At 36.7% G+C, this 24,064-nt stretch overlaps 1 protein-coding gene across 4 annotated transcripts in view; it reads left to right on the top strand.

The window, feature by feature from the left end:
- ALS2 (alsin Rho guanine nucleotide exchange factor ALS2) overlaps nt 1-24,064 on the top strand; it is a 71,276-nt gene that overhangs the window by 8,461 nt on the left and 38,751 nt on the right. For 3 of the 4 annotated variants that reach the window (XM_049615172.1, XM_049615173.1, XM_049615174.1), the window contains exons 2-9: nt 4,805-4,887; nt 6,095-6,249; nt 9,374-10,290; nt 13,362-13,719; nt 15,207-15,375; nt 16,727-16,823; nt 19,363-19,440; nt 22,199-22,381. In XM_049615172.1, the coding sequence (XP_049471129.1) occupies nt 4,868-4,887; nt 6,095-6,249; nt 9,374-10,290; nt 13,362-13,719; nt 15,207-15,375; nt 16,727-16,823; nt 19,363-19,440; nt 22,199-22,381 (1,977 nt within the window). In that variant the 5' untranslated portion in view covers nt 4,805-4,867. The remainder of the gene's footprint in view (nt 1-4,804; nt 4,888-6,094; nt 6,250-9,373; nt 10,291-13,361; nt 13,720-15,206; nt 15,376-16,726; nt 16,824-19,362; nt 19,441-22,198; nt 22,382-24,064) is intronic. The other variant, XM_049615175.1, reaches the window with a different exon arrangement.

Raw genomic sequence — 24,064 nt, forward strand, 5'->3', positions numbered from 1 at the left:
TCCTCTTGAATCTGGGATTGGTGTCATTGTCAATGTAAACATGTTCAGCTGTCTCTTACCTCCCCAACCATACACATACAGGAAACACCCTTTATCTTCACATTCTTCTCCAGCTTCTGCTCTATTTCTCTGTCATTTCAACAGAGTTTTTCAAAAGAATTCTTTATATGAACTTAATTTTCTTGTTCTCACCCCCCATTTATAGTCAACCTACTCCAATCTGGTTTTCAGTCCCCTGCCACCACTGAAACTTTGACCATGCTCAACAGTGATATCTGTGTTGGCATATCCACTGGACAGATTTTTGTTCTTAACCTGAGACCCCAGCTGCATTGACCTAATCGACCAGGCCTTCCTCCTGGAAACACTCTGCTTTGCTTTTATGTGCCCACAGACTCATGCTTCTTCCACCTTTCAGATCACTTCTCACTCAGTTGTCATTGCTAGTTCCTCATCCTATCCAATCTGTAGATGCAGAAGCTCCTTACAGGTTGGTCCTGTCCCTTTCCTTTCTCCTATTACACACCCAGTGATGTTGTTATCCATTGCTTTGATTTCACATATTATCTATATGCCTTCCCAAGTTTATATCAATAGCTGAGACCTTTTTTCTGAACTCCGTACTCACATATTCAGCTGCTCTTCATAGGTACTCTAGTATTTCTCACTGCCATCTTGAACATAAAAAAAAAACTTCTTCAGACTCCTATCTTTTTTACTTTTCCTGTTTTGGCAAATGATACCGCCAACACACAGTTGTTCAAGGCAGAACCTAGAAATCATTTTTGATACCTCCTTCTCCTTTATCCTCCACTTACGTCTAATATATTACCAAGTCGTAGTTGTTCTAGGACAAAGGACCTCTCATTTGTTTACTGTTTTCTCTTTTACCAAGTTGGCAGCCTTTTATGAAATTAAAAGCGCTCAGGCTTCCTTCTTCCAGTGAGAAGATGAGCCAGGTGAGTGTTTGCAGGCAGGCTACTCCCTGCAAAATTAATCTGGGCACTATATGCAAGTATGTTTACCATAAAATAGACTTAAAACTTTTGAGACAAATGTAAATCATCACCATTAGAATACATAGTTAAAGCACTTATAGAAGGTCTTGTAAGCAACGCAGCTTTCCAGTATACTCTTCAAGATGAAGTTGATGTTAAAAGTACATAAAAGAAACTAAAGGAAGTATAAAATAGTTAAAAGTTGCGGACTCTCACCAAAAATGATAGTTGTTTTAGATTACAGGTTCCTAGTGGCACCTGGGTGACCTCAGTCAGTTAAGTGTCTGGCTCTGGATTTCAGCTCAGGTCATGATCTCGCAGTTTGTGAGTTTGAGCCCCACGTGGGGCTCTGTGCTGACAGCTCAGACCCTGGAGCCTGCTTCAGGATTCCGTGTCTCCCTTTCTCTCTACTCTTCCCCTGTTCGTACTCTGTCTCTCTCTCAAGAATAAATAAACATTAAAAAAAATTTTAAATGAATCTGGTTTTGTAGTGTAATTCATAGAACTTAATAGCTGGAGGGAATGCTAGAGTCTCTTTTGCTCATTTTACAGGTGACTTTGATCTCTGGAAAGGCTGTGCAAGGCAAAAGAGGACCCCGGATTTTTGACTGTACAACACACAGTTTCTTTTTTTTTTAATGTTTATTTACTTTTTGAGAGCGAGCGAGCGAGAGAAACAGAGTGTGAGCGGGGGAGGGGCAGAGAGAGAGAGGGAGACAGAATCTGAAACAGGCTCCAGGCTCTGCACTATCAGCACAGAGCCTAATGCAGGGCTTGAACCCACGACCCATGAGATCATGACCTGAGCTGAAGTCGGACACTTAACTGACTGAACCACCCAGGCGCCCAAACACAGAGCTGGTTTAATATAATAAAGACCTATGAAGGAAAGTTACTATAATAGAAAAGTAGCAGAGTTTAGGGATTCTGTTCCTCAAAGGAATGTAGAATGAGAACCTTAAAATTCACCTGGTAAGATATATCCCCAGAAGAAGCCCCATGATTAGACAATTTTGTAACGATTAAAAATGTGAAGCAATGAAAGAGGATACAAAAATCTAAATGCGATTTGAATGCTTGAGGCAAATCTTAAAGATTTCCTGGATTGGGGATCATAAAAATATTAGAAAAACAAAAATTTTGGGTTTACTTTCTCTATATGGATACACAGTTGAGAAAGAATGTTAGATTAAATAGAGTTGGTAAATGCCACTAAATGCCATTAAATATAAATTTAAGTATGTAAGGTAAAACTTTATAACATAAGCTTCCCACATTTATCTGCAATATTTTTTTTAGTTATGTTTCCTTAGCAGTCATTTCTTTTTCCCTTTGCTGTCTTTGAGACTTAGGCAGACCTGTCTTCTTGTAAGTCAAACATAATAAATACCATTAAAACAAAGTGAGATAGATTTATAAATACTAATCTAGGAAGATGTGTACAAAATAGTATATTGGCTAGCTTTCTGTTTATTTAACAAATTGCTACTAATCTAGTGGCTTAAAATAACACAGACTTATTATTTTGCAACTCCTTAGGTTAAAAGTGTAACACCAGTCTTGCTGGGCTAAAATCAAGGTGTCAGCAGGGCTGCTTTCTTTTCTGGGGGCTCATGGAGAGAATCTGTTTCCTTGCCTTTTCCAGCTTCTAGAGGCCACCCCCATTCTTTGGCTTATGCTCCCCACCTTCCCTTCTTCAAAGCCAGCAGTGAAGAATCTCTGACATGTTTCCTTCATCAACTCTCTTTCTCTCTCTCTTTCTCCTTTTGTCTCCCTCTTCCACTTTTAAGGATGTTTGTGATAACCACGCAGATAACCAGGGTAATCTCCCTCTCTTAAGGTCAGCTGATTAGCAACCTTAATTCCCCTTTGCCCTTAACCTAACTTATTCACAGGTCTGGGCATTAGGATGTGGACATCTTTGGGAGCCATTATTCTGTAGCATATATAGTATTTATATTGCCTAGTATTTATAGTTATTTACTATAATGAAAGTTTCAGAACAGTTTCTGTGGTTTTAATTCCATTTGGATTTAAAAAAAATGTGTGGTGGTAAAAAAAAAATATGGCATAAGATGAAAACCACATTAAGAAATCTTTGTATTCAAAAAATGTGGCACTAAAAGAGGAAAAAGGTTGACTGTTTTATTCACTTCGCTAAAAGGTTCTCAACATTTTTGATTGTCAGGTAGTAGGATAAAATCCACTTTACATCCAGTGAATCAGAGATGGGAGGCAAAGTGTGCTTGTGCACTTCCACACCCTCCCAGAGGAGTTCTCTGCTTTTTACCTGGTACTGTTTAACTTTAATCAAGGGAGCAGTTAGTTACTCCTTGATCTCTGACAGATAAGCACAGGTTAGATCTGTCTTCAGAATTTCTCTGTAAACCGTGAACTGTACATTTTAGTAAAAGCTAATCATCATCACACACAAGGCATAGTACCACTTAATCATCATATTTATTAAATTAATAGCATTTATTAAATCTATTCAGGTATATGTTCTGTTTACATGGTACCCTTCATCCAACTTTGAATGATTCACCATCTTTCTAAAATAAGCATTAGGTAGAGAGTAATTTCCTCCAGATATACAGATGGTAAACGGTAAGAATTCACAGGCAACCTGGAGTAAACAGATGGCTCTTACATCACTCCTGCTGGTGTGGGCTGTTTTCAGACTACAGTGACCATGCCATATCCTTTGCAGAAAAACCATACATTTGGCCCGAGTATTTTTATGGTTCTCACAAATAAAACATCATTGCCTATATTTTCATGATTTTTTTTTGGTGCCCTTAAAAATGTGAATTTTTAGTTGAATGCTTTGAGCATTTTTGTCTGCTTGTTTATTTTCTGTCTCTTCATTAAACAATGAGTTTCTAAACTGATGGGTCATGATATTCGTGCCATAATTTTCATATAGCTCTTTACTATTAAATGGCAGATTTTGAAACAGCTATTTTATTTTTTTAATTAATTAATTTATTTTGATAGAGAGCAAACAAAGGTGGGGTAGAGAGAGAGGGAGAGTGAGAGAATCTCAAGCAGGCTCTGCACCACCAGTGCAGAGCCCCATGTGGGGCTTGAACTCATGAACCTTGAGATCATGACCTGACCTGAAATTAGGAGTTAGATGCTTGAGTGACTAAGCCACCCAGGTGCCCCTGAAACATATTTTAAAATCCAAATTTCTTTCTTCCAGCCCTTTGGACTGTGGTTTTGAATGGAGGTTGATATGTGGAAAATACTGCTAGTTCCAATAAATAGAAAAGATACTAATTTTAATGGTGTGATTTTTTTTGTGTGTGTGTGCATTGCTGAAAAATGTAAATTAAAACTACCTGAGTCTGAAACATTACTGAAGAGATTTTAGAAATTCTTTCCCAATTGGTATTTACATGTTCATGTGTTCCAGAAGCATTTTAAAAGTAACCTTAATGTATATGAAATGAATATTTAACACTGAGTTTTCAGATTGAACTTCCTTCTTTATACTAAAAGCCAAAACCTGTTGCCTGACAAAGTACATCTTAATCGTAGGTAGTCTTTTCTTCCTTTGACATCATATTTGGTGGTCAATAGGCATTTTTATAAGCTCAGTGGGCAGGCTCAGTCTAGATATTCAACTTTGGCAGGCGGGATATGAAATAGTTGAAATAGTTTCACTGCATATTTATTGCCCAGTGAATGTGCACTTGTTAGAGGGCTGTCCTTTTTTTTTTTTTTTTTTTTTAAATCTGAGAAACGAAGTAGCAAAATATTCTTTCATTGCTCTTTGTGCTTACCTGTATTTTGCCATTTAGGTCTTTATATGCCTTTTGCAAAAAAGAAATGATTTGGTGATGGAGTGCTGCTGCCCCTGACCGATGGACTCAAAGAAGAGAAGGTAAAACCATTTTTTCCTTCTCCCTTATCCTTCTAGGAAAACGCAAACGATTCTACATATGTGTAGCTTCTCTTCAGTTTAATTTCTTGTTCGTGGTTAATAAGTAGGAATAGTGACATTTGTGTTGATTGGTAAAGAGAGAAAGATACTAAAATAAAGCTGATTAATGATCAGCTTTGTTGCTAGTTTCTTATGCTTATAAAAAGACACGAGGTGTCTTCATCATCTTAAAGCTTTTGAAGCCATTTTTTCCCACAATTTTAGATCTTCAGACAAAGCCTTATTAATTTTAATCATCTTCTATCCCTAGAAAACTAGTCATGGATGATATTTAAAAAGGAGGATTAAGTTTGCAGCTTTCCTTTCATAAAACCATGGTTATGCCTAATCATAATTTAGAGGAATATTACCTAGCAAAAATAGAGAAATCCCTACGTATTATAAAATAAATAAAACCACAAAAGTTTCTGTGCCTCATTAAAAAATTGGCACTAGTGTTCTAGAAAAAAAGAAAATGAAAAAGTATCATCAGTGGCAAGACAGGGAAACTTGGTGTAAAGGAAATGTAGGGTATTTTATTACGCCTCTTTCTTAGAAGGGGAGGCAATTATAGTATGGTTGTTATTATGAAGTTGTGTGTTTTATGTTCTTTGCACTAGAGTCATCACATGGATAGAATTCTTTGGCTAAAACATGAGTAAAGCACGCAGAGTTTTACTGTTGCTGGTATAAATTTGATTCTTAAAAATTCAAATAGCAATTATAGAGCTTACTCAGTGTAACGTAAAATATGGATCACTGTTCCTTCTTACCAGATACTTTTTAGTACATTAAAAACTAAAATTTTAAAATAAGACTCCAACTTGGGACATGCTGTAACTTTACTATCTAAACAAGGACTTAATATATTGAGAAGTTAGAATCTTAAAATTTTGTGCTATTAAATCTAAAACTTCAAAAAATAGCCCAGATTTTGTTTGCTCCTTAGATACAGTTAAGTAATTTGTGGGTTTAGATTGTCCTCGAGCGTTTTATGTAAACAGTTGTTTTATTTCTGCCCCTGTGTCCTAAGCAAAGCATTAAATAGTTGCTAAACCATCTGACCCAGTCACCTGTGCTGGTAAAAGGTACAGATCTAATGAAATATCCCCCCAAAATACAGTTTTAATTACAGGAACAATTAAGTGGTTTTTCTTAATGTTTGTAGCTCAGTAGAGGCAGAAGGATCCAAAGAAAGAGGCCTGGTCCATGTCTGGCAGGCAGGATCCTGTTCTTTAGCACCAGAGAGATTGCCAGGCTGGGGAGGAAAGACTGTTCTTCAAGCAGCCCTGGGAGTGAAACATGGAGTTCTTCTGACTGAAGGTATTGAAAAGTGTGGCTTAACAAATTCTAACTGAAATGCTAACAATACCTGGGTGTGTGTAAGGGAGTTACTGGACAATACCTGGGTCAGGTAAGGGAGTTACTGGATACCAGGAATTCTTAATGAAGTTCGTTGGGGCTTAGACGTTTTTTGTTTTCAAAACATGTCCTTACTTCCTTTATCAGAAATCAGAGTAGTTCTTAAATTTGAGATACATTGTAACTAGAATAAAAGGGAGAATTATAGTTTGTAAATTTTATAGCAATAAGTACATGAAAAATTAACTTTTGAAACATTCAGAAACTCTTTTGTTGGACCTTTGTTCATTAAATGTGTCAGAATGATAATGCTAATAATAGCTAACGTTTATTAAACAGTGATGCGTGCCAGGCACTGTACTGAGCACTTTATGTGTCTTACCTGATTGAGTTTTCACACAACCACCTTATGAGGTAGCTAGTGTTGTTGTCCTCACTTCGCAGATGAGGAAGTTGAAGGTTAGGGAGATTAAATAATTTCCACAAGCCCACACAGCTATTGGAGTGTCAGAGTCAGGATTGGAATTCAGAGAGTCTGATTCCAAAGCCTCTTTTTAAGCTGCTTGGCTGTCTTGTCTCAGTACAGTTTTTCTTAGACATAAACAGCAGCTCATAAAAACATGTAATAAAATAAATCTATAAGAGATAGAAGCATAGGTTATAGTTTATAGAGTTGCCTTTAATTTTGATAGCAGTTTACCAACTCAATCATGGCAAATTTGGTTTGAGCTGGGACTGCCATCAACTAATTTATAAATTTCTGTTCCATAAGCATTTATTAAGTAGTTGATAATGTTTTGATATTTTCATTGTAGGAACTAAGGGAAAACAAATTCTAAGAAATAAAGCTTAAATCTGACCTTGGTAATTTTATGGGATACACATGGAATTCTTTCTAGCCTCTTTTTTTCTTTTTTTTAACTTTTTAATTTATTTTTGAGAGACAGAGACAGCGTGAATGCGGGAGGAGCTGAGAGAGAGGGAGACACAGAATCCCGAGCAGGCTCCAGGCTCTGACTGTCAGCACGGAGTCTGATGTGGGGCTCAAACCCACAAGCCATGAGATCATGACCTGAGCCAAAGTCGGACACTTAACCGACTGAGCCACCCTGGCACCCCTAGCCTATTTTTAATTATATCACTTTCATTGTAATGATATACAATAAGAATATTATTATTAGGCCAGAATTTGGAAAAAGCCTTATTGTAAAAAAATGAACTGTTTTCAATACCTCCTATAGGGGCTTCAAAATACACAGTTCTCAAGCATGTGCAAGTAGAATTCTCTTGTTTTATTAACTCTTCGGTAAGAGATTCAGGAATCCTTTATGAACGTGATCTTTAAACCTCTAGAATCATACCTAAAAGTGGGACAACAGAGGGAAAACATCTAAAAAATATAAATTGCCTGTCATTGTTCATGTTTAAGCAGTGTCCTAGTCTTAAGTGTCAAAGTTACAAAAAAGATCTCATCTCACATAAGTGTGTAGTTTGAAATGGGAAAAAGATCTCTAGTGGTATCTTTTCCAGATGAGAAAATGGTACTCATGGAATGCTGGAAATTTTCAAGCTGCTTTGTCTCTATTCAGTTTGACTATTAGCTCATAATTCAGTGAGGACACTTCATTAAATCACTATTTTTGAGGTACTCCAGGTAGAAAAAAGGGAGGATACAAATATTTCTGTGCACTATTTCTCGTTCTAGTGGAATGATAATCATTGAAAGAGTTGGTGAACTGTTGCAAGTGTGTATTGCTGTATCTTTTGGGAAGAAAAGTTTAAAAGAACTTAATTAATGAGCTTATTTTCTCAGTATTTTTTATCCAAACTGGAAATTCCCTAATAAAAGCTCATGTGTTCCCTCTAGCCACTTTTGTGTTCTTTCTTACATAGATGTTCTGGTGAGTTAACTTGAGTGTATAAATATATTTGCTATTTTTGCCGTGTATAATAGGCCCAAGATAAAGAATGCATTTTATTCATCATCAGCTCAATTGCTGTTTTGTGGGGGAACAAACTCGTATAAATTTATTTCATTATTTCCTTATTAATTAAAAAAAAAATGGATGAGTCTATGGTTATATGGAAAAGGAGGGATAGTTGGCGTGGCTTAGTATTTTTCAAAACCCACGGCCAAGTCTTTATTTCCATTTGAGTTTTTTAGGTAATACAGGTCATGTGCACATGCCCCTAAACTACCACAATACTTCAGAGAGATTATGACTTGATAGCACACCTGGACAGAAACAAGTCCTCATCATTCATGTGCCCAACTCACGGGCCCCTTTACTTGACTTTTAAAGCCAGCCAGTTGCCCTTTGTTCTAAAGCTAGCTAATCATAGTTTTATTGGGGATTTTTTGCTTGTTTTGTTTTGTTGTGAAGATTTGCTTTTTAAACAAATGGCACCTCAGAAATGCTATATCATACACAATGTATATTCTGTGTAATATTTAAAATTATACATGGTATTCTACACGACATAAGACAACCATGTCTTGTTAACACTGGTGCTTTCTTATGACCTGGAAGTATAAAGCTGATTTCTTAATTTTGGCCAAAATAAACCTCTAGTATTTTTATTCTACTGCATAATTTTCTGCTGCTCTGACCTATTCAAATAGTAGTGAATGTTTTAGATGTTAGTGAATGTATCTATTTTATTCTCTGCTCATTTTATCTTATCATGGTCATTATTTTGTCTTTGAACACTTGGAAACTCCTCCTGTAATAGCCTACAATGGTAGCCACTTATAGTGGATCCATTCTAGGACTTTGTAGGATGAGGCTGAAGGAAAGGAATAATAACCCTTCATTTTCATTTGAAAGTAGCCTCCTCCAGTTGGTAGAATTCTCATTATTTTTCAGAATGTTACAAGGTGATATTTGTTAGAAGATGAATACCTGTGGAATATTCTATGCTTGAACCAAATTCTCTACAACTGTGCTTTTGAAAATTAAAAAAAAAAAAAAATCAGCAACAACCCTATTTTGTTAAACCTAGAGGGGCCAGAAGTTTGCTGATAAAATTTCTAGTTAATTCACTAACTCCTTCCTTTTTTTTTTTTTTTTTTTGTAACCTTCAGATGGTGAGGTCTACAGCTTTGGGACTCTTCCCTGGAGAAGTGAACCAGCAGAGATTTGTCCGAGTAACCCCATTCTAGAAAATGCCCTGGTCGGGCAATATGTTGTTACTGTGGCATCAGGGAGTTTCCACAATGGAGCAGTGACAGAAAGTGGCGTAGTGTACATGTGGGGGGAGAACTGTGCAGGCCAGTGTGCTGTGGCTAACCAGCAGTATGTTCCAGAACCAAATCCTGTCAGCATTTCTGATTCTGAGACCAGTTCTTTGCTAGCAGTCAGGATTTTGCAGCTGGCATGTGGTGAGGAGCACACTCTGGCATTGTCAATAAGCAGAGAGATTTGGGCATGGGGTACCGGTTGTCAGTTGGGTCTCATTACCACCACCTTCCCGGTGACAAAGCCACAAAAGGTGGAACATCTTGCCGGGCGAGTGGTGCTACAAGTTGCCTGTGGTGCGTTCCACAGCTTAGCGCTTGTACAGTGCCTCCCTTCCCAGGATCTAAAGCCAGTCCCAGAAAGATGCAACCAGTGCAGCCAACTCTTAATTACTATGACTGACAAAGAAGACCATGTGATTATATCAGATAGTCATTGTTGCCCATTAGGTGTGACGCTCTCAGAATCCCAGGTAGAAAACCAGGCCAGCACTGCCATCAGCCCCTCCACTGAAACCCTGGACAACCAGGGAGAAGTATTTGAGAATACGCTTGTAGAAAATGATGTGCCTGTTGCTACCGACGCCACGAGAGGTGATGCCATTTCCTCCCAACAAGACATCATGGGAACAACTGAAATTTCTTCTGCCAGAAATACACCATCGTACCCTGATACTCAAGCAGTAAATGAATACGTGCAAACACTGTCAGATCGTTCAGTAAGAGAGAACTCAGAGAACGGCGAAAAGCCAATGCCATCTCAGGTACCTGCTAAATTTTGTAATATAAAGGCATTTCTGGAGTTAAACCATCTGAAGTTTTGTTTGTTTCTTTGTTTTTTGGCAACTTTAAAATGCTTAAGGCTTGAGTTTGACTATAAATCTGTTTTATCATGCAATCCTAAATAAGGAAAAACCTGGATTAATTCAGAATTACTTTTTATGTTCAAATTCTGCCCTTTAAGATATTGAAAGATATCATGCTGGGCTTCTTTTATAAGTAGCAAAATTTCATTTATTTTTTTCTAGTACTTCTTCTCCCATGGCTAAATATACTGAATTTTGGTGGGCTCCTGGGCACTGTTTTTGGTTTTGTTTTTTCTGAATACTTAAAATTTTTTTTTTTAACGTTTATTTATTTTTGGGACAGAGAGAGAGCATGAATGGGGGAGGGTCAGAGAGAGAGAGAGAGAGAGAGGGAGACACAGAATCCGAAACAGGCTCCAGGCTCCAGGCTCCGAGCTGTCAGCACAGAGCACAGAGCCCAACGTGGGGCTCGAACTCACGGACCGAGAGGTCATGGCCTGAGCCAAAGTCGGATGCTCAACCGACTGAGCCACCCACGTGCCCCTCTGAATACTTTTAGTATAACTATATATTAACAAAGATTCATCTCACCTGTACTGTATTAACTCCAGATTCTGTAGAGAGAAGTCCTTTTCTTTTTTATTAGGGAAGATTACTATGTGGTAGATCCCTCAGTTGTAGGCAAACTTAAAACCTCCTGGCATTAAATATTGTTTGGATTTTTTTCAGTTTACTGGGCTTTGTTGTGGGACAGGGCATTAAAATTTTCTTCATCTTATTTAAACTACTGTCATTTTGAAAACTTATAAATGGAGGAAAGCTATTTACCAGTAGCATACAGTAACATTTTAGTCTCCCTGATTAAACCAAATTGTTTTAAAAGGATAATTTGTTTTTTACTCTTTGTGTAAGCCTTTCAGGTTTGCTTTTACCAAAACTCTAAGAAAATGAAACAAAACAGAAACCTCTAATCATAAAAGAACTGTCCTGTGGTGTTTATTCAGGTTTTTGAAACCACACATACCTCTTGATTGTTTATTCGTGTTCTTTACTCTGTCAGGATAAGAACATGGCTTAGAGGTATTTTTAGAAATAGTTTTTATTTCACAGTTTACTCATTGAATCTTGTGGATATCGATTTTTTTTTTAATTAAGCTGTTTAGAGAAAGGTATTATTAAAATCTAAACAGAAACATTCTTAGACTTGAACATGCTTATAAAAAATTTGGACTTTGACTTTTTAGAAGTCGTTCTGCTAATTTATTAAATTTGACATTAAAAGTTAATTGTATACAGTTTATTTTATTATTATTGAAATTGCATTTTCCTTTGGATATATTTTGTTAAATATGTAAATTTTTTGTAGCCTATGCTAATTTTGGCAATGTCTGTTTATACTAAATTTAATTCAGTTTTTGTAAATAGTATCGCAATCATACAGCTAGGACAGGTTTTTTCTCCCATGGCCAGATGTAACCAAAAGACTATCTCATTTTTGTGAAATAAATCATATTTGGCATTGAAGCATATATCTCACAATTGAATTTTATTGATTGACCAGGACTCCTAAAATTATGTCTTTCATCAAAATTACTGGCTATGTATTTTTGTTTTGTTGATTTATTTATTTTATGTGTTGCTAAATATAAGTAGAGGAGCCAGTAAGAACAATAAAGTTGATTGAAGGTAGACTTTCCTTGGTCTGTTGGTAAGAACCCCCTATGATAGTCACCTAAATACCATCGTTGTTTCTCTTACGATCCTTCATACACAAAGGGTAAAAATAGTGACCTTAGTTCTTCTCAGCAAGTTATCAGGGAACTGTATCACCAAGGGATTAATAGGCTTTGTATTTACCTTTTGCTTGATATGGTCTATTTGTTTATTTTGTTGACTATTTTAAAGAGTCCTTTGCTCCTCTGAATTTAGTATTTAATTCAGCAAAATGTATTGAGTACCTAAAGTACTGTGCAGGCAACAGGAATTATTTCCTTTAAGAGAATCATAAGTTGATGTTAAAAATTTTGTTTGTGTTTGGCTTTCAATTTAGGACTAATTGAGGAATGTGTATATATGCCCTTTGGGACCTTCTGACAGCGTAAGAGGGAAATTTTTCATTGTGAGCTATGCTGACAAGCCAAAAGCTTTTTTGTGTGTTTAATGACTTTCCTTTAAGTAAACAATGGTGCTTGAGTAAGTTTTAACTGGTGTACAGAGTAAGTTTCAACTGAGCTTTTACTAAGATATTAGAAAACTTTAGTTTGACTTTCAAATACAGCTGTGAATAACACAAAGAACATTGGTCCCAAATGTTTAATTATTAACCTACCACATTTACTCTATCATAGTGAGAGCAAAAGTAATCTGTCAGCTTAGATAGGTCCTGGATCATGGAAAATAACACATCCATGAGGCAGCAGAAAGACTTGAACTGAAGAACAGAAGTTGGGGGGCAGATAGGTCAGAGGTATAGCATTTTTTTTTTTTTTGCCTGTATATGCTATATCTAAATTACTATTTATAAAACATTTTAGGAAAAGCTTTTTTTAAATGTATTTTTTTCTGTATTTCTTAGTAGCAATCTGTGTAAATTTTCTTGAAACTCATCAATAATAATATTTTTGAAATTTATTTTATGTATTGTTAACCCTATCACCCTTATATATCCAGGGCTGTCACAGTGCACCTCATATTAAAGGCTATGTTTTCCAGACCTTTCTTCCCCTCTCTGCTTCTGTGCTCAATGTTATTAAAGCAGCTGGGGCTTACGTTTGAATAGCATGGAAAACCACAACACTCAAACAAAAGGAAGTACTTTTGATAAGGAGCTGTATTTTGAGTATTCCTATCCATATAATGTATTAGTTAAATCCAGTACCAAGAAGGGATACCTTTAAGTTGAAGATAAAGAGACCTTTGTTTTAGAGTCTTATGTTTGCAAATATGGATGGTTTTGGTTAAACTTTATACTGATTGCTGATTGTATAAGGGATTATATTTTTATATACTTTTTTGTGTGTATATTTTAGCCTCTTGTAGAAGAAGCAGTTCCTAATCTTCACAGCCCACCAACCACAAGCACCTCAGCCCTAAACAGCCTAGTAGTCTCTTGTGCATCTGCTGTTGGTGTGAGAGTGGCTGCTACATATGAAGCCGGGGCCTTGTCCCTTAAGAAAGTTATGAACTTCTATAGTACGGCCCCTTGTGAACCTGGAACTCAGGCAGGCAGTGGTTCCATAGGCCCGGAAGGTCTGAAAGATAGCAGAGAAGAACAGGTTAAGCAGGAATCAATGCAAGGAAAGAAAAGTTCAAGTCTTGTGGATATCAGAGAAGAAGAATCAGAGGGAGGCAGCCGAAGACTCTCCCTCCCTGGGTTGTTGTCCCAAGGTAAGGAAATAGTCACGTTTTGTAAACTGACTTTTGGTAAATCCAAAATGTTGCTGACATCATGTGCTATATTATAATAAATTAGTAACCTTCCAGATTGCTAAAGCTGACATATTCAAATGTCAGAATTTATTTCATTTTGGTATTTAGGTGGTTTTAAAAGAAAGTTACATATTTCTCTGCTTTAGAAGTAACTATAGAAGCTAATTTTTTGTGTGTGATGTCTGCTTCTGCTTATGAACCTTATTAGGAATCTTATTTTATTGTTCTTGAATGTAGCGATAGCCTCCTTATATCATAGTTGGGGCCTATAGTCCAGACAGATGAAGGTGCAGATGTGGCCATTGGGTAAGTAGGGATTTACTGTATTTGACCTAAAAGTGGAAATAATTTTAGGCTTCAATAAGAGAAAATTTCATTTTCGGATACAATTAGCAATAAACTTCTTCTAATATTAAGACTGTTAAGCAGTTGGTTCTTCAGTGTTTCTCAGTTGGTTCAGGAATCTCAGTCATTTAGATTTTGGCTTCTCAAAATGTGACCTGCACCAGAAACAACAGCAGCATCTAGGAATTTGTTAGAAATGTAGGATCTCAGACTTAACTTCAAACTTGTTGAATCAGAATATGCATTATAACAAGATCCTCAGGTGACTAGTGTATACCTTAAAGTTTGAGAAGCATTGGGTTTACACCAGGAGTTGGTAAACTTTTTCTGTAAAGAGCTAAAAAGAAATACTGTATGATTTGCGGGCCACACAGTCTGCGTTATATAATTACTCAGCTTTGCCATTGTTGCTTAAAACTATCCATAAATAATACATAGATAAATGAGCAAGGCTATATATTCCAATAAAACTTTATTTACAAAGCAGACAGTGGACTCTACCAATCCTTGGTTTACACTATTTTGGGCAAAGCTCTAAAAGTTTCTAGACTATACTAAAACTTTTCTGCTCTGCCCTATTTCTTGCACTTCCACTTACTTATGGCACTGTTGTGTCAATGAGCACTTCTATTGTCCTGCCTTCTAATTCTCATTGCCCCTAGATTTTCATCTACACAAATAAAGGACATTTCTGTTTTGAAATGGGAAAAATATTTGTCAGCCTTAGTGTAGAATTTTGTAAAGCATATTCTTTAGAATGCAAGTTACCCAGGATATCACATAGACTTTCTATATAACCTAAATGTTATACAAAAAGGGATTCTGTAGCCGAATGCTTGGAAGTGGGGCTAAGTTAAATTTAAACAAGTGTTTTAATTGCAGGACTTGTCAGGGCCTTTAGCATGCTAATGTGTGTGAATCTACAGGGGGATAGAATGTAGTAGACAGCGTTTACCAAACTCATCTGACTATTAAATCTCCATAGAATTTCCTTCACAAAAACCATGTTAGTGTATTTCTTTGAAAACCAAGAGTTGGTCAAAATGGTATCTTTTTTCCCACCCATCTACTCCCTCACTTCATCTCTGATTTGTTTTCAGTTTCCCCCAGGCTCTTAAGAAAAGCTGCACGGGTAAAAACTCGGACAGTGGTTCTGACCCCTACGTACAGTGGAGAAGCAGATGCACTCCTGCCTTCTCTGAGAACGGAGGTGTGGACCTGGGGGAAAGGGAAGGAAGGACAGCTGGGGCACGGTGATGTTCTGCCTAGGTAAGTGCTGCCAGTATTTACTATTAGGAGTTGGCTTTAAGGTCTCTATATCACCATTTCCTCCAGAGGAAATCCTGTCCTTTCTAGCTCCAGGTTATTATATATTATTAATAGGGATTTAAAACAACAGCAAACCTGTCATGTTAGTCTTGAATTTATACGTAACAGTAAAGGACTTAAGTATCCATGGTGTACCTTTCCATCTCTTCTTTGATGTGTATTCATCTTGGAACAGAAAGGGATGTTTGGGATAAGATTGTATTTCATTGAGGGGCACCTGAGTGCCTCTGTCAGTTAAGTATCCGACTTCTGCTCAGGTCATAATCTCATGGTTCATGAGTTCAAGCCCCACGTTGGGCTCTGCAGTGACAGCTCAGAGCCTGGAGCCTGCTTCAGAGTCTGTGTCTCCACCCTTCCCCCCCCCCCCCCCCCCCCCCCCCGCAATGTCTCTCTTTCTCTCAAAAATAAATAAACATAAAAAAAAAAAAAGATTGTATTTCATTGGAACACTTGAATAGTTCAAATTTTTAATGTATAAAAAAGAACCAACAAATTTTTTTTTACTTGAAAGATGTTCCTCTGTTGCCACCAAAATAACTGTAATAGCAATATTAAACCATTCATGTGTTTCAAGGAAAAACTGTTGTTTTAAGAAGAACTCATGATATTAACAGATCAGATATTTATGAAGGTGTATAAATGGAATGATTATCTAAAACAGCCAATTAATGTAAATGTCTCTATTCTTAGCAGAGTGAAGGCAACTGTGGAATTAAAAAAAAAAAAAAAAAAAAGAGTTCCCTCTATGGTTGTATTTTATTGTATCCTAAATTTTATTGTGTTTCTGCTGTAATGAATCATTTAGTAGTCTTTTGATTCTTAACATTCTGAATTATGATTGTTAATTGGTGATTGATTGACAGAGATTAAATTAAAACCATCTAAGATTACTGATACTATTCAGGAGTAAATTGAATATATATTCGGTATTTTAATTTTTTAATTGTTTTTTTATGTTTATTTTTGAGAGAGAGATAGAGCGTGAGCATGGGAGGGGCAGAGAGAGAAGGAGACACAGAATCTGAAGCAGGCTCCAGGCTCTGAGCTGTCAGCACAGAGCCCGAAGTGGGGCTCAGACCCACAAACTGTGAGATCATGACCTGAGCTGTGATATCATGCCCTGACCTCTTAACCAACTGAGCCACTCAGGTGCCCCAGTATTTTTATTTTAATGTTTTCTTTTAAAATGTTTATTAAATTTACTCAAAAGCATTTACTCTGTAATTTGAAAAAGGTCAAGATTCTTGCTGAGCCTTTTTACTTGAATTTGTGTGTATATTTTTTCTTTAAGGCTTCAACCACTATGTGTAAAATGTCTCGATGGGAAAGAAGTAATCTATCTGGAGGCAGGGGGTTACCATTCTCTTGCACTTACTGCGAAATCCCAGGTAGGATGCAAACTATTAAAAACTAATTTTAATTTCATGGAAGGTTAACATGACCAAACTGGACCATCATTTTTTGAGTGTGTACTGTGTGTCAGGCAACAATACTGTATCTCATTTGATCTTTGTAGTGTTTTACATTGCACTGTTTATATTATTTCCATTTTACAGATAAAGAAAGGGAGGTTCAGAGAAATTACGTAGCTTGTGTAAAGTCACACGGGTGATAGTAGAATTTGATTCAACACTGGTCTACCTAACAAAGAAAGTTTCCATAATGTGCTCTTCCCAAAAAATAGAATTCAAGACTTTCCAGGATATTGATGAATTTTTACTTGTTTTTTGATGAAGAAAATCTGTAAATAAAACACTATGAAAAGAAAACAAAAGGTATTTCTTTTTTAAAGTTGTGGGACCTGGGTGTGCTAGGTGGCTCAGTTGGTTAAATGTCCAGCTGTTGATTTTGGCTCAGGTCATGATCTCACGGTTCACGGGATTGATAGCACAGAGCCTGCTTGGGATTCTCGTCCTTCTTCTCTGTCCCTCTTCTGCTTGTGCATGCATACTTTCTCTCTCTCAAAATAAATAAACTTAAAAGATATGTTTATATGTTGTTAGACTAGAAACAGATCAGTGAAACAGAAATATACCTGTGGACTAGAAATAGACCCAAGTATATATGAGAATTTAGTATAGGATAAGTGGGCATTTCCAATCATTTGACGAAGCAAGACTGAATAATCAGTAAATACTGTTGAACCATTGGCTTCTTATTTGCAGAAGAAAATTAAAGATAACTTCACATAATCTATTTCCAGGTGGATTAAAAATGTAGATGTTAAAAAATAAGACCTTACATGTGTAAGAACAAATTTAGGTGGGTTTTTTTTTCCCCCAGTAACCTCAGGAGTAGCAAAGGACGTAATCATCAAAACCAGAAATTAGAAAGTAAAGATATGTTAGCCTATGTGATAATTCAGACCGTGTAAGTAGCAAAAAACACCGCAAACAAAATTAAGATACATAACAAACTGGAAAAAAACATTTGTAACATATATGATAAAATGTTACTACCTAATACTAAAGAAAAATTGTCGAATGATATTTATATTCCATTCATAAAAGAAGAAATAGAAATGACCAGCGATGAATAAAAAGATGGTCAACCACTTAGTAAACAAATATACGTTAAAACAACAGCAAAATATTTTCTTACCTGTCAGATTAGCAAGGATTGTATTTAATACTGTGTGCTGGTGAGGATGCAGGAAAAAGATACAGTGCTGACAAGAACATACATTGGACCTTGCTGGAAGACAGTTTGTTAGTATGTATCAAAAATCAGAATGTGGAGATTCATGGACCCAGACTTCTTTGCTTAGGAATTTATTCTAAGGAAATAAATAAATTTACACAAATTCAAGGATTTTCAATTTTTTATATTAAAAAATTGGAAAGAAATTATGTTTACTTCATTAGGTAATTGAATAAACTACACCCACAGTAGAGTTCTATGTAGTTACCGTGACTGATGTAGCTCTATATTTACTGACATAGAAAAATATCAGTGCATAGCATTAAACACATCCATTCACTTTTTCTTTGTACTGTGACAGTCTTGTACAGTGACCATGAATTGCTTTTAAAACCAGAAGAAACAAAACCATTTTCATTAAACATAGGCACTGTAATCCAGTTTCTTTTGTCTGTAGTGGAACATAGGTACTTGTGTTTCTCCTGCAATGACTCTTCATATATGAAAAGGTGTTCTAGTTATGTCATAGTATTCCTATCTATAGAAAAAAGAATCGTTGGGGTGCCTGGGTGGCTCAGTAGGTTAAGCGTACAACTCTTGGTTTCCCCTCAGGTCATGATTTCACGGTTTGTGAGATCGAGCCCCGAGGAGGCCTCTGCACTGACTTTGTGGAGCTTGCTTGGGATTCTTTCTCTCTCTCTCTCTCTCTCTCTCTCTCTCTCTCTCTCTCCCCCTCTCTCCCTCCCTCCCTCCCTCCCTCCCTCCCCCACTCATGCTATCTCTCCTTCTCAAAATAAATAAACTTACAAAAAAAATCATGAGTAATTTTTCTTTATAGCACTTATCCGTATTTTTTATCACTTTCTTTGTAAGAGGCAGTGTAAGACAATTCCTGGGATTATATCCTGGCTCTGCCACTTATAAATTTGTGACTTCTCTGAGCCAGTTTCTTTATCGGTAAAGAAAGTATTGTCATGAGAATTAAGCATTAGTTAATACAAAGAGAATGTTGAGAACAATACTTGGCAGGTAGTAAACACTTGAGACATGTTAGTTGTTGTTTAACCCTTGGACTTTGTCTTCTAGTGTACTGTGCTCATTATCTCTGGTCTTGTTTAAAAGGGAATTTTCTCAGTATCTCTTATTTTAAAGAAGAAAGTAATATATGTGTAACTATTGGTGTGTGTATATATACATAGATACACATGTATATGCTGTAGAGGTCCAGAATTGACATGCAAAATCAGATTTACAACTCTTACCTACTTTCTTGTGATTTTCTAATAGGTTTACTCATGGGGTAGCAATACCTTTGGTCAACTTGGGCATTGTGATTTTCCAACAACAGTTCCTCGTCTTGCAAAGGTACTTTTGAGAACTTGGTGATTTTTTATAGCAACTTATTTCAGAATTCTAAGTTATAACACTTAATATTTCTCTATTTTGTGTTTTAAAAAATTAGGATTTTATATTTGTAATCTAAATTTGTTTTCACGTACTTCAAGTTTTTTTTTTTTTTTTAAAAACATGAAGCCCCTTATTTTCAGGCTAAATATTCTTTTTTTTAGATAATATGTTTATATTTCTTTTGTTCTTAGCTTCCATTGTACTTTGAATATTCATAATTTTTTGTCTTTTTAAAAATAAAAATGAAAAGTTCTTTCTTTTAAAACAAATGTTTCTGGGATTGTGATGTTGACTTTTGAGCTTTACACTACCAAATAATGCTTATTACTCTCTGACTTTTCACTTAAGTTTGACTTTTATATAACGTTATGGTGGTGGTATTTTTTTGGTTTTTCTTACACACATCGTCATAGTAGTAAAACCTTTTTATAAATCTTTTCATTTTTTGTAGTCACGCTAAAAGTATGGATGATTTCTTCACTGTGTATGAATTGGTTTTAGTTTTCAGTTTATGTAATGCTGTTCAGAGATTGGTAGCTTCTATCTAGTTCCTGTGATGCAATTCTAGAGGAGTGTCTATACTAAATTCTCATCAATAGTATTGGTTCCTTTTGTTTTTTTTAATGGTATTGACTCCTTATGCAAGGTTGGTTTGTTTTTTGAAGGGTAGAGGGCGAGGAGTACACATAGTGATAGCCTAACAGAATGGAATATGGAACTCCTTATATATTTGTAGTTTGATTGTGCTATCTCCCCCATCCCAAGACATGCTCCCTCCACTGAGGGACTATAAAAAGGATGGTTCCTTCAACTTCAGGAACATGATTCACATGTAAACTACAGATAATACATATTCCAATAATTCACGTTTTCAGAGTGTCTGGTGCATCTATCACTTCATAAGACTTATTTGCTGCCTTTCCTTCTAGTGCACTTCATTTCACTGAGAGGGAAAGACTTAAATAAAACATTAGGGAACAGTTATTACTTCCTAGTTCCAATCTGAAATGTTTTCAGTATAGAATATTTCAGTGGTAAGCTATTTAATTACTGATATTTTATAACCAAAAAAAATATGGCTTATCATTGTTCCCTGTTTTTTATTTCAGAAAAGCAGAATGTGCAAATGCACAATTCTTACCAAGGCAAGTTTCGTAACATAGAATGGAGACACTCTGGAAATCAAATTTTTACTTAACACTATACAGTTAGACAAGAGAGAGTAAGATCTTAGTTTTGTTACTCATTAACTGTACATATAAAAATTACATCACTGGGATTTTGGTTTTATATTTATGGGGAAGATGAGAAAGACATTCTGAAGTTGTTCTAATTTGTGAATTAAAAGTCAAGGTAGAATGAGATCTGAATTAGTTTTGATTAGAGACTAGAAAGAGGACTCTTCTGCAGAAATTTTAATCCATTCTTTACAAAGTTAACAGGAAGCCCGTTATTTGGATAGCCTGGATTTGAGGAGATGGTGTCATGCTGGAAGAAGATGGCTGTAAAGTAGTAGAGACATGCACACACACTCACACAGTCACCTAATCACCTAGGATTTGGAGCCCATCTAGACACAAAGAATCCAACAGATTAGAGGATTTTTGCTTATCAATATAGAAATCACAGCTAAAGCTGGGGCTGGAGGTTGGGGCGGTAGTTTTCATAGAACACTTTCTTCAAATGAAATCTGTGTAATCCCATACATAAAATGGATAAACATGGAGCTACTTTAGTTGAAGGATGGAGGGGGAATGGGGACAGAGAGCTGGCACCTGCATTTCCATGGTGGCTCCTGAATCACTACGTGGAATCCTAAGCTTTGAAAACCATTGGTTTAAGACAGGGGTTCTCAAACTTCTACACACATTGGCATCACCTGGAGAGTGTATTAAACCAGATTGCTGAGTCTAACCCCCAGTAGTAGCTCGTTGGCCTGAGAGTTTGCATTTCTAACAGGTTGTAGGTGATCGCTGCTGCTCTGCAAAGACTGCTCGTTGAGAACCCCTGGTCTCGGGGATCCCTGTAGATGGGCTTCTAAGGGGTTCTGCCTGTTCCAACATCCTGGGGCTTGGTACAGTGAAGTCACATCTGAGAGGTAGTGAGTTCCAAGTGGGAAAACTGAATTTTAGCACTCAAGGGTTTAGTTGGTTAGAGTGGAATTTTGTCTTGTTAGATTGTTTCTTTCTGTCTTGTTTTTTTTTGTACACGGTTCAATGTGAATGGACAGAGGTGTGTCGTAGCTGTCAGAATAGGGCTCTAGAAGTTTCTGTGCCTCCTGATTGTAATACAGGCTAAGAACTGTGGGGACTCCCACAAATAACTATTAAAAATTAGATCTATGGTTTTTCCTTTTTAAATTCCAGTTTTTCAGATTTTTATAAAAACAATCCAGTTCTAAATTTAAAAGCTGAGGGGGTGCCTGGGTGGCTCAGTTGGTTAAGCATCCAACCTCAGCTCAGGTCATGAACTCATGAGTTTGAGCCCCACATTAGCTCTGCATTCAAAAATAAATAAACATTTAAAAAAATAATAAAAGCTGAACAAGGGATTGCATCTGTGCTGCAATTGATCAGGCACATCACTGGGTGAGTTTTGCCCTCTGAGGTGTGAGTGACTTTGCACCACACCTGTTTAACCTGACATTTCAGTTCTGGTAGATCTGAATTCTCTTTAATTCCTTCTCTTATCAGATAATTTCTTGCTGTTGTTACAGGTGAACAGTGAAAATGGAGTCTGGAGTGTAGCTGCAGGCCAGGATTATTCCCTGTTTTTAGTGGACACAGAAGACTTCCAACCTGGGTTATATTATAGTGGCCGACAGGACCCTACAGAAGTTGACAACCTTCCAGAGAATCACAGTGGTACTAAGACTCCAGTACTTCTCTCCTGTAGTAAGGTGAACAGGAATTGGATCCTAAGGCCCACATTCTGTAACACACGGGCAGTTTTGTTTTTGTTATTATTTGTATGTATGCCTATTATTAAGTATCTCACTACTATATTTAAAATTGCAAACCCTTCCCATCCCCCTTTACTCCTTATCTCCTTTTTCTGACTTCTCTCCACAGTGCCTGTCACCATTGAATAACCTATATAATTTACTTTTTTTGTTTATTTTCTGTCCTCAACTGTAAGACTCCTAAGAGGAGAGATTTTAAGCTCTCTCACTTACTGCTGTATTCTCAACAGCAAGTCCTTTATAAGTGTTTGTTGAATTAACACTCTTGTAGGAATATAAAAAAGTATATTTCATAATAAAATTTCTTGACTGCATTCATGGAGCTCTCAGAGGTAAATTAGAATAGAATTGGAGAGATAAGTTTTTTTTTTTAAGTTTATTTTTGTTTATTTTGAGAGAGAGAGAGAGGAGAGAGAGTGGCAGAGAGAGAGGGAGACAGAATCCCAAGCAGGCTCCACATTGCCAGTGCAGAGCTCAATGCAGGGCTCAAATCCTTGAACCGTAGGATCATGACCTGAGCCAAAATCCAGAGCTGGTTGCTTGGGATGCCTGGGTGGCTCAGTCGGTAGAGCATCCCGATTCTTGGTTTCGACTCAGGTCATGATCTCGCGCTTCGTGAGATCAAGTCCTGCGTCAGGCTCTGTGCTGACAGTGTGAAGCCTGCTTGGGATTCTCTCTCCCTGTCTCTCTGCCTCTTCCCCATGTTCGTTCTCTCTCTCTCTCTGAGCTCTCTCAAAATAAACAAACTTAAAAAAGAGTTGGATGTTTAACCGACTGGGCTACCTAGGCGCCCCAAGAGATGAGTGTTTAATTGTAAACGGGAAGTAAAAATTGCATAGGCCCATGGTGGGCTCATGGCAGACCCAACGACTACCAGCAGTGCTCTGTTTCCCATTCCTTCCCTCTCTGTTAACTTTTCATTTATTTACTGCTGTTTACTCCCTTCTTTTTCATTTGGATTTATCTGCTTTCCTACTTCCTATCCCTTTTTCATAAACAAACCACTGGCATGTTTCTGGTTTTCTTTTTCCTCATTAAAGTAACTCACATCCTCCAAGTGATAATGCTGTAAGGGAATTAACCCTCAAAGCTAGTACATTCTGGGTTTCTTATTCTTACTGAATAATATATCCTACGGATTGTTTTTTTTATCTTTCATGTTTGTTTTTTTGGCTAAATGTGTAAGCTCTGATTGTATAGGGACAACATCTTTCTTGCTAAAGGCAACACTGGCCAAGATTTGGCTCCTGACCTATATATAGCCTCTTATTTGAGGCATACTAATTGACTCTTTGTAGTTGTTGGCCCTGGCTCCACATTCCCCATGAAAAATTTCAGTCTGGATAAATGATGAAATAGGCTGATAAGATGAACAAGGCTCTAACGTGTATTTTTAGTTACCATGGGGCATTAAGTAGCTTATTGGGTCTGCAGCTTGGTGTTCTGGTTTGTAGGGATCTGTGTATGCATTCATTATTTTTGTTTAGTGGTGTAATAGATAAATGACAAAAAGTCCCTTTTAAAGAAAATCCCATTATGTTGTACTTTTAAGATACAAGATAACTTTTAGACCCTTAATATTTTGGTATATAGCATAGAGATATTTTCTGCTTTCGTTTA

The sequence above is a fragment of the Panthera uncia genome, assembly GCF_023721935.1.
Source record: "Panthera uncia isolate 11264 chromosome C1 unlocalized genomic scaffold, Puncia_PCG_1.0 HiC_scaffold_3, whole genome shotgun sequence".
Lineage (NCBI taxonomy): Eukaryota > Metazoa > Chordata > Mammalia > Carnivora > Felidae > Panthera > Panthera uncia.